Raw genomic sequence first — 17,940 nt, 5'->3', positions numbered from 1 at the left:
CATGGTTACAGCCCGAAGCAGCGGGAATCGCACCTTTCTCCCCGATTCACCCACATAATTCAAATCCATCCATTTTTCTCACAAACTACGCTTCCAAAGTCAATTTGACATGTACTCTAAACGAAAACGACACACAGACCACCCCCGCGAACCTAATTACGACCCCCGTCGCGTTCAAGAGGACTACGAGCGTACCCAAGCTGACCATGCTCGCGCTCTGGCGAAATTCCAGCTTCAGGCGTACGAGGCGGACGTTGTGACAGGCCCTGTCGCGAAAGGCAGAGCCAGGATGTTGGAGTACGTGGAAGGAGTTGGACCAGGGAAGGGATTGATCGCCTGCGCTCCAGGCGATGAAGAGGGTTCTGGCTCCGGTGCACAGAGCGATGCAGGATGGGGCGGATTCGATGGCGGAGAAGACGTTATCTCGTTGGGGAGCTCTGCGGTGACCTCAAAGTCGTCCACCGCACCGAACAGGGTCACTGGGGAATCCGGGGTAGGAAAAACAGTTTGGGTTGACCGGTAGGTTTCCATCTTGTATTCGGAAAGATTCTACCAGGCGCTATGTGCCAATGCCACGGCTGTGGGGAGTCACGGTCATGATTGTACCCGACGCAAGGAAGTTCTGCTGATACAGGTAAACCTCAAGGACTCAGTGCAAGTCCACCTCAATTGGTTCGCCTCTTGTCCCTATTACAATCCTCAGCTAACTGATCGCTTCTTTCCAGATACGACGCTCGGTTACTTCTCGACTCGTTCGCCTCGAGATCCCTGGGCCATGATGGGAGACATGCCAGCTCTCGGTCCACAGAAGCGTTGGACGAAGACTCGGATTCTGGCTGGTCAGATCTCCCAGATGTGGAGGAGGTCGCAGAAACATTCCTTCTATCTCCTGACGAAGCACTGGAACTCCATCGTCAGAAACGTCGCAAGCTTATGGATGAAGCTTGGGAGCGGAGGATCCGGGAACGAGAAGAGGAGGATGCAGAGGACGAAGCCTCTGAAGCAGCAGCGGCAGCGGCCCTACTAGACGAAGAGGTGCCCATTTACTATCTTTCCCCCGGGACCACACTGACGATCTTGTAGCCCATACCAGAAATGCTTACCCTAATGCAACGCACCGCATCGCACCTGGCCTCGGCCTCCAACCCTGCTCAGCTCGAGATGCGAATATTGGCCAACCACGGCAACGACGAGAGATTCTCATTCATGCGGGAAGGCGGCAGGAGTAGAAACGTCTGGTTGAGAATCAAGGCGGAGGCGGTGGAAAAGGTCAAGAAGGCGAAAGAGGCTGAGGAGAAGGAGAAGCAGAAGAAACGGGGGCTAGGCATGGGGGTGTTGGCTGGGTATGATAGTGAGGATGAGAGTGGAAGTGAGGGAGAGGAGGCGCCTCCGCCACCTCCGCCCCCGCCTGAGGACGAAGCTCCAGCACCTCCACCGCCCCCACCACCTGCCAATGTACCGGACAAAGAGGCTCTCAAGGCTGCGCGTCGTGAGAAAGCGCGCCAGTGGCTTGAAGAGAGGAAAAAATCTGGTACAAATTCATGAGGAGGATGTAGGTACCCTAATATTCAATGTTTTTCATTTATGTACACTTTGAAGCAACTTGGAAATTGGCAAATGATAATCCTTCCGAGAACAAAGACATTGGTGGAACAATGCGGATCTTTGTCCCTTGTTTTCCAACTCAGCGAGGCTTGACGTCGAGCGTAGGGCGGGCTCGCATTTCCTAAATAGGCTCGGGGCAATCCCGGTATGGAAACCCGCCCATCCGGACAGCAGGTGAGGTTTAGAAACTCGGGGTGGTGGGCGAGCCAATGTGCTTGGGGATTGTCGTTTTGAAGGATCGCTAGAGATGGAGGTTAATATGAGAGGTTTCTTCCGAATCCTCTGTCCGGCGGAACAGTCGGGAACAGTGCGGCCGAGCGAATGAATGGTGACGGCGAGGTGTGTTAGAAGCATGCGAATTATGAATTACACTATAAAGGTACAACATTGGCGTGCAGATTATATACAAGAAAAGTCCGTGGGCTTGAGTCCTTGAAGTGGAAATGACTGTGATCTCCCAAAAGCAAGTGGGAAGGAAAAGAGTGGATGTGGATCATCAATGGATTGGACGCCCGCGCCGCGTGTTCCTGGAAAAACGTCAGAAAAGCGACGCCAACGATGCAAACCCATTTGACTTACAGTCAAAAGCCTTGTTGCTACGTCCTCTGTCCATTCATGAGCATCGCCATCCTATACTCGTGTTCCATCCTGAGCTGTTCAAGTTCGCGACGATGGCGAGCCTCCATCGCGTCCAGAGTTTCCTCGATGCAGTGACCGCCAGTGACCCTAGCATTGCCGGATATCTTCGCCTTTCCGCTGAGGCGCACGGTGCCCTCAGCCATCGTGATGGCCGTGGGGTCGTGGCCAGTACCGACGTGTGTTCCAGCTGTGACCGCAGCAGTGTCTGCGATTTGGGCCTGGTCAAGGACGATAACCCCATCTGGCCTTATAGCCTGCACATCGGCCTTCTGAAGCTGGTTCTGCGTAACGGCTGCTGGGGCGACTACTTGGAGTTCTGTAACGGTTTCTGAAACTGCCGTCTGGCGTTCTGTAACGGTTGTCGAGGCTACTGCCAGTGTCTGGCGCTCTGCGAGGACTTGTGACACGGCCAGCTTCTGCTCTGTTGCTGGTTCTGGGACAACAGCCTGGCTTTGGACCATGGGCTGAGCAGTGTGACTCTCCACGATGGTCATCTGGCAAGCTCTGGTCGTGCAGTCGAACACGGAGTGGAAGAACCTGAACAAGGCGGCCATGATGGTGTTGGAAGGATTAGATAGTACGAGAGAGGACTGGGTGTAGTGTAGGGCGAGTAGTTGAGTGGGTGAATTTGTGGTGAATCCTGCTGGATTTACTTCCGGTTTTATAGAGTCATCAGGACCTGTACGGCGTTTAGTTGACGATAACGGTACATGGTGCATGTACTTACCTTGGAAAGAGAAGCTGTACCCAACGACGCCCACAAGGCAACCGCCGACCTCGAGCAAAAACAAAAGAAGTCAAAGTTGACTGGAACCAGGGAACACATTGTTGCTTTGGGCGACAATAAAAGTGACATATAGGGAAATAACGTGTTGAAACAGGAGGGGGAAGGAAACAAGAAAAACAAGAAGCGGTGCGTCCTTCCTGTCAACAGCGCGGTTTTCCTTCCCGGGGTCTGTTAGATCTCAGCCCACGGAATTCTCGTGAGCAACTTGCGACGTCAGTCCACTCAGAAGGAAGGAAACATTCCTTCGGTCAGTTTTCAGCTCTTACTCGCGATATTTCACCAGTCGACCGTCGAGGAAAATGGGCTCTTTGCTGCCAGTATGCAGTATTATCAATCTACGAGCCATGTCTCTTCCCGGTTCTCTGTTCAAGATGCCCACAAGGATACCAGCTGGTAGTCAAGTGAGGTAAGTAATTCCGATTATCACGAATCCATTCATTCATTGAATTCGTTGTTGACAATTCTCCAGAGCTAGACGCACGAACGAGTCCAAATCCAGAGTCTAAAGAAGGGCCCTCAGGCAGGCTTCATCAAGCTATACACTGCTGCGTGTGGGTCCAACCTATCATGAAATCTGTCAAGACAGGTCATCGAACGCCGTCCGTCATTGCCTCATCGATATCGCTATTCAATTGACTCGTTCTCGGCTCTACAGTCGTATGTGACACTTCAATTCCAGATTCCCCAGACAGAAAAAATAGGCAAGCTCCCTCCACTTGAACAATTAGACGACGACATGCAGGCTAGTGCACCAGGGTTGAAGACCCCCGGAATGAGGTGTGGAATCATAAAACGGGGTCTTAACACTCTTTTCTTCCCTAGAGGGAGGGTTCAGAGTCCAGCGATTATAACCAGTCACGTCCGGAAGAACCTAGCGGCTGGGAAGGCCAAAAGCTGCTCGAATGGGAATCGATATCCTTCGGAGAGCCAAGTTCGGATGGAGTTCGCGAGGTCGACAAAAAATCTTTTCAGTGTCAACTGTGCTGTCCCCGAGTCATCTGCGGTGCCGTCAGTAGTGGTTCGTCTGGACGGTACAGGAGGGAGCACTAGCAAAAGCGGGCTGCAAGCCCGTATGTTCGACTGCTCATCCAGGACCGGCCGTGCATTCAAAGTACAACCATCGACTCCTCTGCGCATGCATGCATTCTGAAGCTTACCGCCCTCGTTGTACGCTCGGTCTGGCCAGCATACAGCCGGTCTCATTGCATATTCACCATATATGGTTTACCTCCTTCCAGGCAGTGTCGCTGGGGGACGTACTGCGTTATCAACACAACCTATCCTGATTCCAGACTCTGCAGGACATGTCGTTTCCAGGTCATAAACTGTGTCCTTGTATTCCATAGCTTCGACGATCGTCTTCCGAGTCCCCGAACTCGATGATGATGGAACCCTCACCCACAACGCTGACCCGTGCAGCCCGGTCAAATTATTCTTCCCCTTTCCCCTATGCCCTACCCTCCTGTTGTTCTACAAGACGAATACACGACTATGTGGAAAGTAATATACGTGGGAGGACGGTATTCAGAAGGTGCGGGCGTTCGACCATCTGGGCCAGATCATGATTTAAATAAGCGCCCATCATCCCCACACGCACGCGGAACAGCACCCGTTGAGGTTCTTTCCATCCACCTCCCGAGAGGCTTCCGAAGTGTCAGGCTCAATCCAGGTAATTGACGAGGTAGGAAATGAAAAGAGGGAAATTGCCACTGGGACCAGCCTGAGAACCCATTGCAGTTAAATTAAATATCAGAGAACTTGAGCGCGGGCACAAGGGTAAGCTACTATCGGAGGCCGTGGGTGCACAGGTACCCACATCCCACATCCTCGTGTTTGGCTTATTCTTGATTAACACGAAGAAGATAGGTAAATTGGCAACGTACTTGGAAGAGTGTCAGATGCCGGAGGTTCTGAACACGCAGAGCTACTACTGCGACAACGACAGCAGGCCCCATACCAGGGATCCATAACTCTGAAGGACCTGCGTGTCAAGCCGAATGCCAATCACACCAGCGACACCCGTAATGGGCACCGCCGCGAGTTAAACACACATAAGACTTGTATGGTATAAAGTGGGAGGAAAGTAGTTTACAAAAGCCATACGAGACAGTAGGTCCCTGCCAGAACGAGCACGAACAGGCATGTCGACATAACGATCAGCATAAGGGAATATTAAGAAATAAGAAATAAGAATAAGAAGGAAAAATAGGCACATAATAAACGAGAACGGAAGGAACAGCAAACATAAAGAGCACACGATATGGAGGGGGATCTGTAGTAATCACTTCGACCCAATCTTCAATTTCTTGAATTGCAACATGTGGGAGCTGCGCTTGCGCTTCGCAGGTTTCTTCAGAACTTGCGCTATGGTCTCGTCGGAAGTGGACCCCGAATCCACTGGAGAAGAGCTCTCTTCCTCTGAGAAGACCTCCAACGTTTCCTTCGGCTTGGGCTGAAGTAATTCATCCAGCTGCGGAAGGAGCGCCACACGTTCAGCGACCGTAGCCGACAGTTTGACGCTCGAGAAGAACGAGACGATTGCAGGCAGGGCTCCTTCGATTTGGAGAAGCTTGGCACAGAGGGCTGAACACGAGGAGCTGGTGCACTGTATCATTGAGGATTCAAAGTTAGCACAAGGTCAACTGGACATAGCATAACTCACCAAGCTGTGATGCACAGCCTTTCGAGTATCGAGGAGGCCCTGAAGAGCGAAAGAAGGTCGGAAAGGATCGTACAGCCGTGGAGGGTGGACGAAGGTATGGTGCACAATCAGAGTCGGGTCGAAGGATTTCAGGGCAGGTGGGAGGGAGGCCAGAGGTCGAGACGAAGGCCTGACAGTATAATCCGAGCTATTGTTCTCTGCGGTATGGCGCCTGCGCTTCCGAGTCTTTCCCGGAGGGGGCGGGGGAGGCAACGCCCGCTGTGTGTACACCTCCCAGAATTCCCGTGAGTATGCGACCAAGGATGAATTGCGAACCTTATCACCACGTCCCCACTCCTCCAGATGATGCACGCAGCGCTCGGCGAGGTACGTGTTTGTCCTCTTTCGAGATTGGTATAGATCTCCGCAGCGAGCAGGTGTTGATAGATAATCCTCGAGGCTTTTGTGATAGAATCGAGGGATAGGAGGCGCATTGCAGCCTGATGGTTGGTCTGGAACATTGACAAGGGAGTGCAGGTCGCACAAAGCGGCATCTGCCGCACCCTGTCGTAAACCAAGGAAGTCGTGAAGCGTGAAAGACTCATTTCGGGGGCTTGAAGTCGGCGCTTCAGCGACCATGATAACGTGCAAGAGACGTTTGGTGAGCGCAGTTGGATTCGAAGCCTGAAGGATCGCTGTGTACAGATTGTCGACGAATTCGAAGGGGTTCTCTTTGTTGGAATGGATGGCTGGATGATAGAGAATTCTTCGAAGCGACTCGACGGGATCGTTGTCCGATTTGGCGACGTACTTGATGACCGTGGAGGCGATGATGAACTGGGAGGATGACTTGAAGACCAAGTACTCGAGATCTTTCGCTGGTGGCCACCGTCGGGGAATGGAACTCCGCCAAGGGTGTGTCGCGCGAATTCCTGCAAATCCGACCTGTAGGTATTCGCCAATGTCGGGAGTGCCATCGTAATCGCCCAATCGTATCGTACGGGTGAGGGGCTTCAACGGCTCCCCCTCAAACGCCACCCGTATGTCACGTTCAGGTCGAGTTGAAATGATAACGCGAAACGGGATACGTTTGTCGGTTATGAGGACGGGAAGGATCGTGAGGAGGTTCTCTCGATCCTCCAAATGACACTGGTCAAAGCCATCGATGAGTAACACAATCGGAGAACGTAATTCGTCCGGAAACTGTTGCGCTAGATGCCGCAAGGGCCCCAAGAGTAGTCGCTGTACTTGAACCTTCGGGGATTTGGAGAAGATTCCGGGGGTGCAAGAGAGGGCTTGAGTGACGAAAGGTCTCACCGCCGGGACCAATTCCATGACCTGGTACACAAGTGTTGCGACCACCGGACGCCCTTCATCCAGCCCGCGCGACGAGAAGAAGTAGGAACCTCCGAGCGCGTTCTTTTCGTGAAGGCGATCTGCCACTTCTCGCTGGATGCAGGTCTTTCCCGCTCCGGCGGGACCATGGAAGTACAGCATACGCTTCGAATAGGGGTTGACGGCCCACTTCAGGACATCGGTGATAACCTCGTCGCGTGTTCCTGCTATACACTTGGGCTCGCGTGCAGCGCTCGCAGACTCGTGTGTTGCCTCCAACTTGCAGGAATCGAGAAGGTTGGTAAGAGGGTCTTGAACGACTGTCAAACCAGCATACAACGTCCAAATGTCGTTAGAAGGAAAGATCCGCCGGCCATCGATTGAGAACACACCACTGGTATGATTGTGGAGAACGTTCTTGCGATAGTTGACTTGGACGCTTCCGCGACTGAGGACGTTGATTTCTGAGTCGGTGACGCTGCACTGCGAGGCTCCTTTGAATGCCATCGCCGGAGGTGGTGGAGGTTGTGACGATATCGACGATGAGAGACGAGGCTCTTTTGTATCTGAATCATGGACATCAGGTACAACCAGCCGACGATATCGTCATACGAAAAGAGTCGCGGCTGAAAGTTCCATTAATCCCCGGGGCCAACGCGTGGGCTATAGCCTATAATGACGAAACTGCAAGTTTAGCAGAAGAGACCCAAACTACCATGACATCCACACGTGCTTGGGGAGGATAAAGACGAGAGTCCCTTAATTGGGGCCCCGTGTTTCATGTTCTCCAGATCTCGAGCTCAAAGATGCCTAAACTAGACCCGCTACACGTTCCTCAGGCCTGTTTTCCCTCCAATTGAGATAATGAAGTCGCATGTCGTTGTTTGAACTGGAAGATTCCTGGAATCTGGGCTACTGGCGACGGCGTCATAAGGAGATCCCTCGTCTGAAGCAAAAAAGCTGACCCTGAATTGAGTCTTTCATCGACAAGAACACGAAGGAATCACCTACGAGAGCGCATTGAAAAAGGGCGAAATCCATGAAACGCCGTCGTCGCCGTGGTGGTAATTGGCCAACACAATGTGTAACTGTCGGCGTGAAGCCGAAAATTGGATCTCAGCCATCAGCAGTAGATAATTCCCGGGCCGTGAATTCAAGCTCTAAGTACATGTTGAACACTCATCGAATAGCCATGGATCGTTGCCTAAAGCCAGACAAAGCCCGCATATCATATTACAATAAACACCATTAGTATGTATACCTATTGCATCGGAACAATACTTAGACGCTTCCAATTGCAATTTTACAGGCTCGGACGTCCTGTGGGCGCTTTTGTGAGCGCCTGTTGAAATGCGCCAGTTGGCGAAGCTTTACATTATTGCTTTGTCTAGAGGCTCGGATATATACCCACGGGGAAGTCAGTTCAAGGATCGTATGACTTCCAGCGAGGTTCTGAGTCAGGCGGAAGCCAACAATCCCAATTCTCGCTGGAAGGTCAGGCTCCCCCAAGTCGCCATACGACGGACGGCCTTGACTCGACTGTACACAGGACCACAGATACCAGAGCACCAACAATACAGTTTATAAGCATGTGCACTGACGCCCGCAAGGATCATGATGATGAAGCCCGGGCTGATAGTGATTGTACTGAAGAGACGTCGGAGAAGATGGGATGAAATGTGATGTTCCTTTTTGAAATGATAGATAATTCAGAAATCTATGCGGACTAGTCCCGACTTTAGACACACACCATGTACTTACTTTCCAGTCGACTTGCGATAGGTCGAGGACCATAATACAGTTTGGACGAGCGCCTTCCAAATCGGAGCAAATTGATTCCGTTTTAAGTAGGCACCGGACCGACGGTGGCGGTGCAATGACCGACGTCGGTGGTCCCTGAACGGGGCTTGGTCGTGTCAAGCGTCCTTAGACCGCGACCACGATGACCAGTCCGCCGCCACCAGAGGGCCCGTCCCAGCCACTCGAAGGACCCTCAAGGGCACAAACGCCGGCCAGGACGGAAGAGATCAGCATCGATGAAGCCACACCATGCGAGTGGGACGATTGCGGGAAGCCGTTCACAGACTTGACTGCACTGGTAGACCATATTCACAATGGTGTGTATTGCGAACACTTCGAAATGTCCAAGGTGACTAAAACAGATGATACCTTTTGCAGATCACGTTAACAACCAAAAGTCTGGTTACACCTGCGAATGGGCAGATTGCCCACGCAAGAGCATGCCCCAAACCTCGAGGTTCGCGCTGGTTTCGCATTTACGATCCCATACAGGGGAGAAGCCGTTCATTTGTTCGTTACCAGGTCAGTCCATTAAACTCTGCTACGATGACGAGGCCAATTGATGTCTGTTTCTTGGCCGGATTTTAACTGGAAATGGCTTCAGAGTGCGACAAGTCGTTCACGCGTTCGGACGCCCTAGCTAAGCACATGCGGCAACAACACAACATTTCTCCACCCCTTCCTGGCCGAGGGGGCCCACGGAAACGTAAACGGAATCAACCCGGGGACGATGCAGTTTCTGTGGATGGCGGCGGTACGCCGTCCTCGACGGGCGGCCCGTCCACAGCCAACACAGGAACTTTCAACACATTCAAAATCGAACCTACCATCATCATGCACAAACCCCCGCTACCAGAGGACGAAGTGCCCACACCGTTTGTAGAGGCTCCTCCGCCAGCTTCGACGAGGACGAGGAGGCAACACCAGTTGCACCACCAGCAACAGCAGCAGCAGCGGCAGGAAGCGGAGCAGATGAACAATTACAGGACGATGGTTATCAATAATGGGGGCGTTTCGTTCATGCGGCAGTCGCCTATCGTTTTGGACGATGATGTTGAAGAGATGATCTCACCGTCCGAACTTCCTCCCCATTTACAGCAACACTACAATCCTGAAACGGGACTGGTGCTAGGGAGGTCGCCGGCCATGGTGATGTATCTCTTGATGAAGGCGCGGTACTCTTATGTGGTGGAGCAGCATGAAGGGCTACTGGCGGAGCTTAGTGTGCTCACTGAGGAAATGGTGAAGGAGAAAGAGTTGAAGGAGGGAGCGTTGGATGTGTTCTTGAGAAAGCAATACGGGTATGTTCAAGTTCGATTTGCGGCATATTATGGTTAGCATTGCTTATCGCTCATTGACAGTGATGAAGCCGACAAACTCATCAAGCCTCCACCACCACGATATGAACAACCAAGACACGAGGCACTCACGAGTCCTGGTGAGGGAAGGACGGTGTATAACTTCGGACCTCCGGCGAATGGCCAGAGGTCTTACGGACCACCACTGGCACCACCCAGTGCTAACGGGTACATGGGGCATCCCTAGTTGCTTCACGAAGTTAATTCAGGTCTGTACTCACATTGACATCATGTTCAAGGTGAGGATGCGGGACTGGGCGACGGTGCGGTTGCATGACGACTGGTTTAATGACGAATGTATCGCTTTACATATCTCACTTCAGGGATACCTTCCAAGGACTCGTACTTATACTTATTTCTCTCAGCATACTCATTCCGATTTTGTTCTAGTGTACTATTCTGTAACTTGGTTTTTCATGTAGCTTTCGTACCCTGTGAATCATTGCATTCCACCAGAAAAAAGCCTCTGGGCTCTGGAGACTCGAGAACGCTATCCGTGTTTGGAACCTCGGTCCGCTTTCCCAAACGTGGGAATCATCTCTCATGCCGCATCGGCACAGGGATGAGATTCACCTCGCACTGGCCTGTGACGCTTGCTCATTGACTCAAACAGCGACGACGACTCGACGATAATGGCAGGAACACCGGCGCCAACTGAAAGCTCACAGCAACAGGCCTCGGCTCCCCAGCAGCTACCACCGCCTGGTCAGATCCCCCTAGTCGCACCAGGCGCACCAGGCGCACCGCCGGACCTCTCGACATTACTGGTTCCACCAGGTTCGACGGTAGTGGCGAAACAGGAGGAAGAGGCCGATGGCGAGGATGATTTACTGCCCGCCATGGCAGACGACGACTACTCTGCTCAAATGTCGTTTCAGACGCAGTCAAAGGACAATTTGAAGTGAGTCTTAATGAGTTGAGGATGAGTGGCTACTAACGGCGACTGTGTAGAGTCCTAATGGACAACTTTACGCCTGAGCAATATGACCGGTTCGAAGCGTACAGACGACATTTGTTGCCCAAGCAAGCTGTCCGAAAGGTTCGAGTTACATGCTTTAACTTGGGCCCAGTGCCGGATACATTCTGACCACTTCCGTTGTGATCACAGGTCATTCAACAGACGCTAGGACAGCAGGTGTCGCAGCCTGTAGCACAGATAATCGCTGGTTTCTCAAAGGTGTTTGTTGGCGAGATGGTCGAAAAGGGTGAGTCTATCCCTGTCTTGGACTTTTGAAGGTGGTTGTCTGATTGGAATGCGTGAATAGCCCGCCAGGTACAAGCACGTCGAGGAGAAACTGGTCCACTTTCTCCAGACCATCTACGAGAGGCGTACCGCATGTACCAGGAAGAAACCGGACGAGTGGGTGCCGCTCGTCCATTGCGATCGAAGAAGCTCTTTGTTCGATAGAGGCGCAGTTACCCTCGGCTCCATCCTACACCCCGCTACCCGGTTGCTTGCGGCCGACAATTCTTTGGACGCTACCATTTGATCCTCGGCAGCTTCACGATTCTGCCAGTGTCGACAAATCGCCACGCTCGTCCAACCGGTTAGCGCTCAAGTTCGTTTCAAAACCCCGGCTCTCATCGCGATAATGGATTGCAACCCACTCTCGGGCCTTCCAGCCTCCCGCACATTCCTGTTGTTTTGTGCAAGGCTCATGAACATCATTTCACTTTCGCAGCCGCAAACCACCAAGCCACGCTTCAAGGACCCTTCCTGTAATCCATACCCATGGTAGCACGATCTCACACTGTGGGGTCACGATACATCCTCGTGTATCGCACGGACCAATGTCTTCAGTGTATCGCCAATTCAATTCCTTAGTTGCTCAAGCAAGCATCAATTCCACAGCTATCCTTCATGCCATCTTCGTCATTTCATTCTACGACCAGCGCCCATTATAATTCATTTTGGGCAGGCGAATTACAGGGTCGTGGAAGGCGTTTATTCGGGGGTTCTTGCTCTCATCTCACGGCCATCATGCATCCTTATCGTCCCCGCTAATCTTTTTCGTCGTGATCTACGCGTCCCTTCGTTCAAACGTCATTTCTGTTCACGACGCTTTGAGGCCTTCTCCACAGTTCGCCGACACCACAGTCCAAGAAGGACGACGGGTGCAATGGTGCTGCTTAGTACGCGCTCCAGGCGGCCGTGGCGCGTCACCGTGGCCCCATGAACACCCACTTGGACAAGACACGGACCAAGTAGCACGACCATCGGTCAGCTGATACCCCCTTACTGGTGTGACGCCCCCGTGTTTATGGTCCTGCCCTTCATCTTGGCCAATGGCAGCACGGAAAATTCCATGCTCCATATCCAGGGACGGACATCGTGTTTCGCAACTGAGACTTTATATTTAAACGTCGGATCCCTTCACTGATAAATGGCCAGCGAAAACGTCGCTTTCCCCCTGGTCTCACCAAGGGATCCCCCTACCTGGTTTAGTTCCCGATTTCACTCACTGTACTACAGGATCCTACGCGTCTTGATCTCTGCGGATTCCTGAGCAATGGCAAGCCAACTCACGTCAACTGCGACCATCTTCCTTTCTACTCTGCAAGACACGGTCACACCCAGCATCCTCGACCTCATACGCCGACTTGACGGCCTTGCTTCAACAAGGAAGACTACCACCACTGTCGCCGTCGCTATTGTCGCCTACCTTGGATTCGTCCGAGCTCTTCGATGGAGACGGTACAACGCCATTCACCGACAGTACCACTCGCGCTATGATGCGAAGACGGGGAAGTGGAATTTGACACCGGAGGAAGCGAGGAGGGTTATGCTGGTTTCGTCAACCTATGACATGCCAAAGTTGTTGAATTCGGCTCTGGCATTCGCTTTGTTCAAGACCTATGCTATTGTGGGTTCCAGCTCTATTCTTGGAATGAAAACATACTGATTTGGTTTCATGGTAGCCTTCGATTTCAAAATTGTTGTATGCGACGAGGGAGTTGGGTTCAAAGGAGAACGTTGCGAAGCGATACGCGGATGTAAGTCTGGCTCTGTTTTATCATTGAGTAAGCTTGCTGAATCCTTCGCCTACAGACTGAGATACTTATTTGTCGGTATTCATTCGCCACTGTCACCCGTCAAACGTCGGAGCTGACACGGGATGAACACCCCCAGCCACTTGGGTCGGATGCCCCATAAACGGGTTTCATGACCTCACTTTCAAACCAGATGAGAAGACCCCCGCAGAAGACCCGAGAGCAATGATTGCTCTGTCGAGGGTGAATTACCTACATTCACGCTACAACATTGTTAGACCTGCATCTCCTCATTTCATCTAACGCTACTGACACAACGCCTTTGCAAATTGAACAGTCCAATGATGATTATCTTTATACCCTCTCTCTTTTCATCATTGAACCTATCGTACGGCACCATTCCTCCATCTCCCTGCTCTCACTAATCATCTTCACTCCTTCCCCCTAGCTATGGGCGAAGCGCTACGGCTGGCGTGCCCTCTCACCTATGGAGTCCCAATCCTACTTTATCTTTTGGTCCGAAATAGGACGTCGGATGGGTATCCACGACATCCCTGAAACACTAGAGGACCTTATGGCGTGGTCGCAAGCATACGAGCAAGAGTACATGGTCCCAGCCAAGTCCAATCACCAAGTTGCGAAGCTTACGACGGGTGAGCTGGTTGAGGGTGTCCCGAATGTGTTGGGCTTGAGGACGTTCGTGGAGAGGATTACGGTGTGTTTGGTGGAGGAGAGGGTGAGGGTTGCTATGATGTGTGTGGCTTGTTTTACTTCAGAGGGGACACGGCTGATCATGATGAATGGCTTGCTGATTTGATAGGCAACCGTCCCAGCCGTGGTACCTCCATGCCTTCACATCGGCAGTCTTGCACACCAGCGGGTTTGTGCAGCGCTGGTTCTGCCTCCCAAGGATAAGCCCCTCCTTCCCAGTTAACTTGGACCTTCCAAGGGACCTGTCAGCTCCATCTCATCCCAACGTGTACGTGCTTCCCTCACCATTTCAAGATTCTTATTTTCTTACTGTTGTCAATAGGTATCGCTCACGACCGTGGTACAAACCTGAATCAAGTGGACTGGGGTATATCCGTGACCGACTGCTCGTTGCATTGGGATACTACTCCGCTATGCCTTCCCCAAGGTGGGTTTATCTCGCGACACACAGTGTGATTAGTAGGAACTCATAGTGCCACTTTGATGTTCAGCCTTAGGAGCGGTGGTTATCGATTGGAAGAGTTGGGTCCTTTGCACCTGGAGAAGAGTATGTTTCCGGTGCCTGGCTCTATGTAACTCGCATCACTCAACCTGCTCTCTTGTTCACAGCGGCGAATGAAGAGGTTGTACGCGAAGCAGCAAGACTTCAGGGGTGCCCGATGCCCAAGCTACGCTGAAGATGAATCTGTGTATTATAATGACGACTTATCACTTTTTCTTTCAGTCCACTTTCGTTAAGGTGACATCGTCCTTAAGGGACTTCCGAACCCTGGCAGGCCTGCGCCTATCTCTGTAAGCACCCATGCAACCTCTCCCGAAAGAGGAAAGGACGCGCCCTAAAAAGGAAATTGGCTGCTTGCCTGGAAATCCGTGACTGAGAAAAAGTGTAATTCTAACCCTATTATACTGAGGCGTTGCTAGAGCCAGCGCTATTAGATGCACAGTCTTACCATCTCCGTCGTCGTTCCGAGATTTGGACCAATTCATGATGATGAAACTCCAGAACTCCGGCGCACAGGTGCTTGGCAGCCGCTCACCTGGAATTAAAGTTAGCCCTCGATACCTATAGCTTTTTCTGTTAAACGTCCAGTTCGGTTTCCCGTTAAGAGCATCACCGTCCTTGCAATGTACTAGTAAATATATCGCTCTGGAGACTAGGGTGGACAAATAGAGCCTCCAATCTGCGTAACCATCCCAATAAGGCCCGTGCTATGAAGAAGCCCCGAAAAGAGAGAAAAGAACACACACCTGATTCATGAACGCGTCGATAGTGTCCCCCTCCTTCCAGTTCGCGATCGATCTGTGGGTGCGATAAAGGATAAGCATTTCGGCAAGGGTCTTTCGATGCGATGCGAAGAAACTGTGAGTCAATTGCTTCGGTTTCCGTTAATTGACCAGTCTTTTTATGGACCATCTAGCATAATATGCACGCCAACACAAGACGAGATCTGACGAGATTCAGAAAGCAGAGGTGCACAAGCGCCCAAAACAAACAAACAGAGCCGTTGAGCGGGCCGACGACGCCGGGATGAGGCCAACCGTGTCACTCACGCGGCACCAGGTTTCGTTTTGGCCACCACCAGGACCTTGCACCTAGCAGATTCAAGTTCTCAACGGCTACGTATAAGTCAAAAATGGGACTGTCACTGGACCTAGGGACGCCCGTTAACACGGCGCTCATGCTCTACATTCTGTACTCTGTCCAACGAATCATCTTTCCCCCAATCTCCAAACCAACTTCAATCCCAACGGAATTCAAGGCTGGGTACTCTTGGATGCCCAAGTCTCATCCTCCGACGGTGCTGTTCAAGACATTTACGCCGAAGACGCTGGAGCCGTTCAATGGAAAGGACGGAGGAAGAATATTGTTGGCGATTAATGGAATTGTATTCGATGTGACGGCTGGAAGGAATTTCTATGGACCAAGTGCGTATTCACCTGCCTCAAAGGCGCATCTCAACTGATCCAATTGCCTTGAATGTATAGATGGAATGTATGGCAACTTCGCTGGAAGGGATGCGTCGAGAGGCATGGCGAAGCAGTCGTTCGACCTTGGTGCGTACCGTATTCCCCCTATTCACGGCCCTGAGTAAACTGACGTGTTTCCTCGTTATGCAGAGATGCTTACCCCAGTCGATCAACCTCTGGACAAGTTGGAGGACTTGAAGCCCGATGAAATGTAAGTTGCACCTTTTGATATGGGTTTAAATGCCCCGCTGACATGGTCTCCGTTCGTTTGCGCACAGTGAGAATATGAAGGGTATGTACTTGTATGGGTAGGATTGCTTCGTTGTGCTTACGTTCGATTCTTCTAGGTTGGATTGAACATTTCTCGAACAAGTACATTATCTGTGGAAAACTTGTAGAGAACGATGCTATTTGAATCCACGAACTTGTTAAGCTTCTGAAGCTCGCGAGTGCTTATGGAGAGGCCTGCTGCCCTCTTGGATAAAGAACGCCTCAAAGCCCTGCGCCAGAAAATGTTCAATGGATGGTACCTTGTTAGCGGAATCCAGACCTGGTTGGCGCCATTCCGCATACGTGCACCGAAACTACCTTTACATCACTGAGTACATTTGTTCACACAGCTTATCCCTGGGTTCACGATCTTTGACTTGTTTCTTATCCTGCTCGTACCTCCGCCCGGACGACATGCTCCTCTCTGAACAGGCTCACCATCTCTCAATCAATGGCGGCACGTTTAACGACCTTTCTTCGAATGGGCTAGATCGTACGCTCACATGCTTGCTCCCATCCTATGTAGATTCGTGGCTACTCATGGTCACCAGCGCTTGTGTGCCTCGAGCAATTCTCCGCTTCTGGAGCGACCCACGACTAAGCTGAGCGGTATCCCCCTCCAAGGTGTCACGCAGAAACAAGGAAACATGGCGGGCAAACCATGCAGATGTGGGCGAGCCAGTCCCCGGGCCAGGAGATGAATTCAGTCTTCTGGCTCTACGGCTCAGTCGGTTTGGGTAAAACCACTATCACCAAAACCTTCCCTGAGAGATGGGAAGCACTGGACATGCTAGGCGCTTCTTTCTGTCACATCTGACCCCGCTATCCTGCGGAAAGCACTCCCCATACAACCCAACCAACTCATCATTGAACCCTTTCGCAAGATACCCTCACTGGAAAACTATAAATCTGTCGTCATCGATGCCTTGGACCAGTGCATCGGCCCCGAAGGCGTGAACAAGGAGCAGGGGCAATCGCTTGTCCTCCAATTCATCCAAACCCTAGTCATTGCTCAACTCCTCACAATCCTCCTCTGCTCTCGACAAGAAAAATGGATCGAGGAAGCGCTGGAGGAACTCCCTCATCTTTCCGGAAACATGGAACGATTCGCGTCGGACTCGCGCGAGTGGAACTATGTAAAACCTTGAGGAGGCGTAAAGGTAATCATCGCAAACCCGACACGTACAGCCTTTGTGAGATATGACATTTGCTGCTGTGGGAGGCGACAGATAGTCGACAAGTGGGCCCTACGAACTAAGAGAGATTGGGGCGCCACACGTACCCTTCACCCTAGCTCTCTGGTCAGTAGGTTTTGGTGACGTTATCGCTGTGTCTGTTGAAATCCTCACATGTTTTACTTGCCGCTTTTACTCTCCGCCAGTGGTTGTTTCCAATGACTGGCGGGTTTAATGATAGGGAAGGCTCCTCTGACAGAAAGCAATGACCATGGTACCATTTGCCGAATTTTCACTATGCCTTGTTTTCCTGTCCGTCAGGTGATGCTCAGGACAGAGCCATCGGAGTCATCTTTGCACAAGTCATGCGGGTGAATGAACGGATTGGATTGACCGCGGTGGCGCACTTACAAGTTGCGGGCAATTGTGAAGGCTCCCAGTCTCGATGGAAGAGCCCGTCTATTGCAGCTAGCTTTATACTACCTGGTGCACGTTCGACCTACAGTCGAGGTCTTCTTCAACTCCTTGCAAAGTTCAAGATAAACTGTAGCTTCTTTCGTATCTCATCGTTCTGTGGTCTCACTTCTCTGATTCATCGGACCTTCGTTGTACCCCACATGTTCCTCGACTCGACGTTTCTTTTGTTAGGGTCTCGTAAAC

General features: G+C 51.6%; 9 protein-coding genes across 9 annotated transcripts; 7 read left to right on the top strand and 2 right to left on the bottom strand.

Annotated features, from left to right (window-relative positions):
• Positions 1-109: 109 nt before the first annotated feature.
• CC1G_15797 (hypothetical protein) lies at positions 110-1,545 on the top strand (the record flags this gene model as incomplete). The annotated part of the gene is made up of 3 exons (XM_002910031.1): positions 110-519; positions 726-1,035; positions 1,084-1,545. 3 exons carry the CDS (start codon positions 110-112, stop codon positions 1,543-1,545), a joined length of 1,182 nt encoding a protein of 393 aa, XP_002910077.1.
• A 407-nt stretch (positions 1,546-1,952) lies between these two features.
• On the bottom strand, positions 1,953-2,954 carry CC1G_04771 (hypothetical protein). Its single transcript, XM_001838275.2, has 2 exons — positions 2,185-2,954; positions 1,953-2,132 (listed from the first exon to the last, which is right to left on the bottom strand). The coding sequence occupies exon 1, from the start codon at positions 2,796-2,798 to the stop codon at positions 2,202-2,204; it is 597 nt and encodes a 198-aa protein (XP_001838327.1). The 5' UTR covers positions 2,799-2,954; the 3' UTR covers positions 1,953-2,132; positions 2,185-2,201.
• A 448-nt stretch (positions 2,955-3,402) lies between these two features.
• On the top strand, positions 3,403-4,181 carry CC1G_15796 (hypothetical protein; the record flags this gene model as incomplete). The annotated part of the gene is made up of 4 exons (XM_002910030.1): positions 3,403-3,437; positions 3,552-3,582; positions 3,687-3,808; positions 3,854-4,181. The coding sequence occupies 4 exons, from the start codon at positions 3,403-3,405 to the stop codon at positions 4,179-4,181; spliced, it is 516 nt and encodes a 171-aa protein (XP_002910076.1).
• Positions 4,182-5,312: 1,131 nt separating this feature from the next.
• CC1G_04770 (hypothetical protein) lies at positions 5,313-7,514 on the bottom strand (the record flags this gene model as incomplete). Its single annotated transcript, XM_001838274.2, has 4 exons — positions 5,313-5,636; positions 5,694-6,821; positions 6,990-7,327; positions 7,400-7,514. The coding sequence occupies 4 exons, from the start codon at positions 7,512-7,514 to the stop codon at positions 5,313-5,315; spliced, it is 1,905 nt and encodes a 634-aa protein (XP_001838326.2).
• A 1,435-nt stretch (positions 7,515-8,949) lies between these two features.
• On the top strand, positions 8,950-10,352 carry CC1G_15795 (hypothetical protein; the record flags this gene model as incomplete). Its single annotated transcript, XM_002910029.1, has 4 exons — positions 8,950-9,124; positions 9,186-9,329; positions 9,412-10,108; positions 10,169-10,352. The coding sequence occupies 4 exons, from the start codon at positions 8,950-8,952 to the stop codon at positions 10,350-10,352; spliced, it is 1,200 nt and encodes a 399-aa protein (XP_002910075.1).
• Positions 10,353-10,797: 445 nt separating this feature from the next.
• Positions 10,798-12,007, top strand: CC1G_04767 (TAF11; the record flags this gene model as incomplete). The annotated part of the gene is made up of 4 exons (XM_001838271.2): positions 10,798-11,066; positions 11,117-11,204; positions 11,274-11,370; positions 11,431-12,007. 4 exons carry the CDS (start codon positions 10,798-10,800, stop codon positions 11,571-11,573), a joined length of 597 nt encoding a protein of 198 aa, XP_001838323.2. The 3' UTR covers positions 11,574-12,007.
• A 668-nt stretch (positions 12,008-12,675) lies between these two features.
• Positions 12,676-14,544, top strand: CC1G_04766 (hypothetical protein; the record flags this gene model as incomplete). Its single annotated transcript, XM_001838270.2, has 10 exons — positions 12,676-13,029; positions 13,085-13,159; positions 13,215-13,230; positions 13,296-13,429; positions 13,494-13,544; positions 13,605-13,909; positions 13,977-14,135; positions 14,190-14,294; positions 14,365-14,414; positions 14,477-14,544. 10 exons carry the CDS (start codon positions 12,676-12,678, stop codon positions 14,542-14,544), a joined length of 1,317 nt encoding a protein of 438 aa, XP_001838322.2.
• A 902-nt stretch (positions 14,545-15,446) lies between these two features.
• Positions 15,447-16,276, top strand: CC1G_04765 (hypothetical protein). Its single transcript, XM_001838269.2, has 5 exons — positions 15,447-15,793; positions 15,854-15,922; positions 15,986-16,046; positions 16,114-16,127; positions 16,183-16,276. The coding sequence occupies exons 1-5, from the start codon at positions 15,502-15,504 to the stop codon at positions 16,248-16,250; spliced, it is 504 nt and encodes a 167-aa protein (XP_001838321.1). The 5' UTR covers positions 15,447-15,501; the 3' UTR covers positions 16,251-16,276.
• Positions 16,277-16,766: 490 nt separating this feature from the next.
• On the top strand, positions 16,767-17,253 carry CC1G_15794 (hypothetical protein; the record flags this gene model as incomplete). Its single annotated transcript, XM_002910028.1, has 2 exons — positions 16,767-16,911; positions 16,943-17,253. The coding sequence occupies 2 exons, from the start codon at positions 16,767-16,769 to the stop codon at positions 17,251-17,253; spliced, it is 456 nt and encodes a 151-aa protein (XP_002910074.1).
• Between the last annotated feature and the right edge of the window lie 687 nt (positions 17,254-17,940).

The sequence above is a fragment of the Coprinopsis cinerea genome, assembly GCF_000182895.1.
Source record: "Coprinopsis cinerea okayama7#130 chromosome 13 map unlocalized cont3.13, whole genome shotgun sequence".
Taxonomy (NCBI): Eukaryota; Fungi; Basidiomycota; class Agaricomycetes; order Agaricales; family Psathyrellaceae; genus Coprinopsis; species Coprinopsis cinerea.
This window is presented reverse-complemented; position numbering and strand designations above follow the sequence as displayed.

Coding starts and splice junctions, on each gene's coding strand:
- CC1G_04765 (XM_001838269.2), top strand. CDS start 15,502: ATGGGACTGTCACTGGACCTAGGGACGCCCGTTAACACGGCGCTCATG. Junction 15,794..15,853: donor AAGGAATTTCTATGGACCAA/GTGCGTATTCAC, acceptor TTGAATGTATAG/ATGGAATGTATGGCAACTTC. Junction 15,923..15,985: donor GAAGCAGTCGTTCGACCTTG/GTGCGTACCGTA, acceptor CTCGTTATGCAG/AGATGCTTACCCCAGTCGAT.
- CC1G_04771 (XM_001838275.2), bottom strand. CDS start 2,798: ATGGCCGCCTTGTTCAGGTTCTTCCACTCCGTGTTCGACTGCACGACC.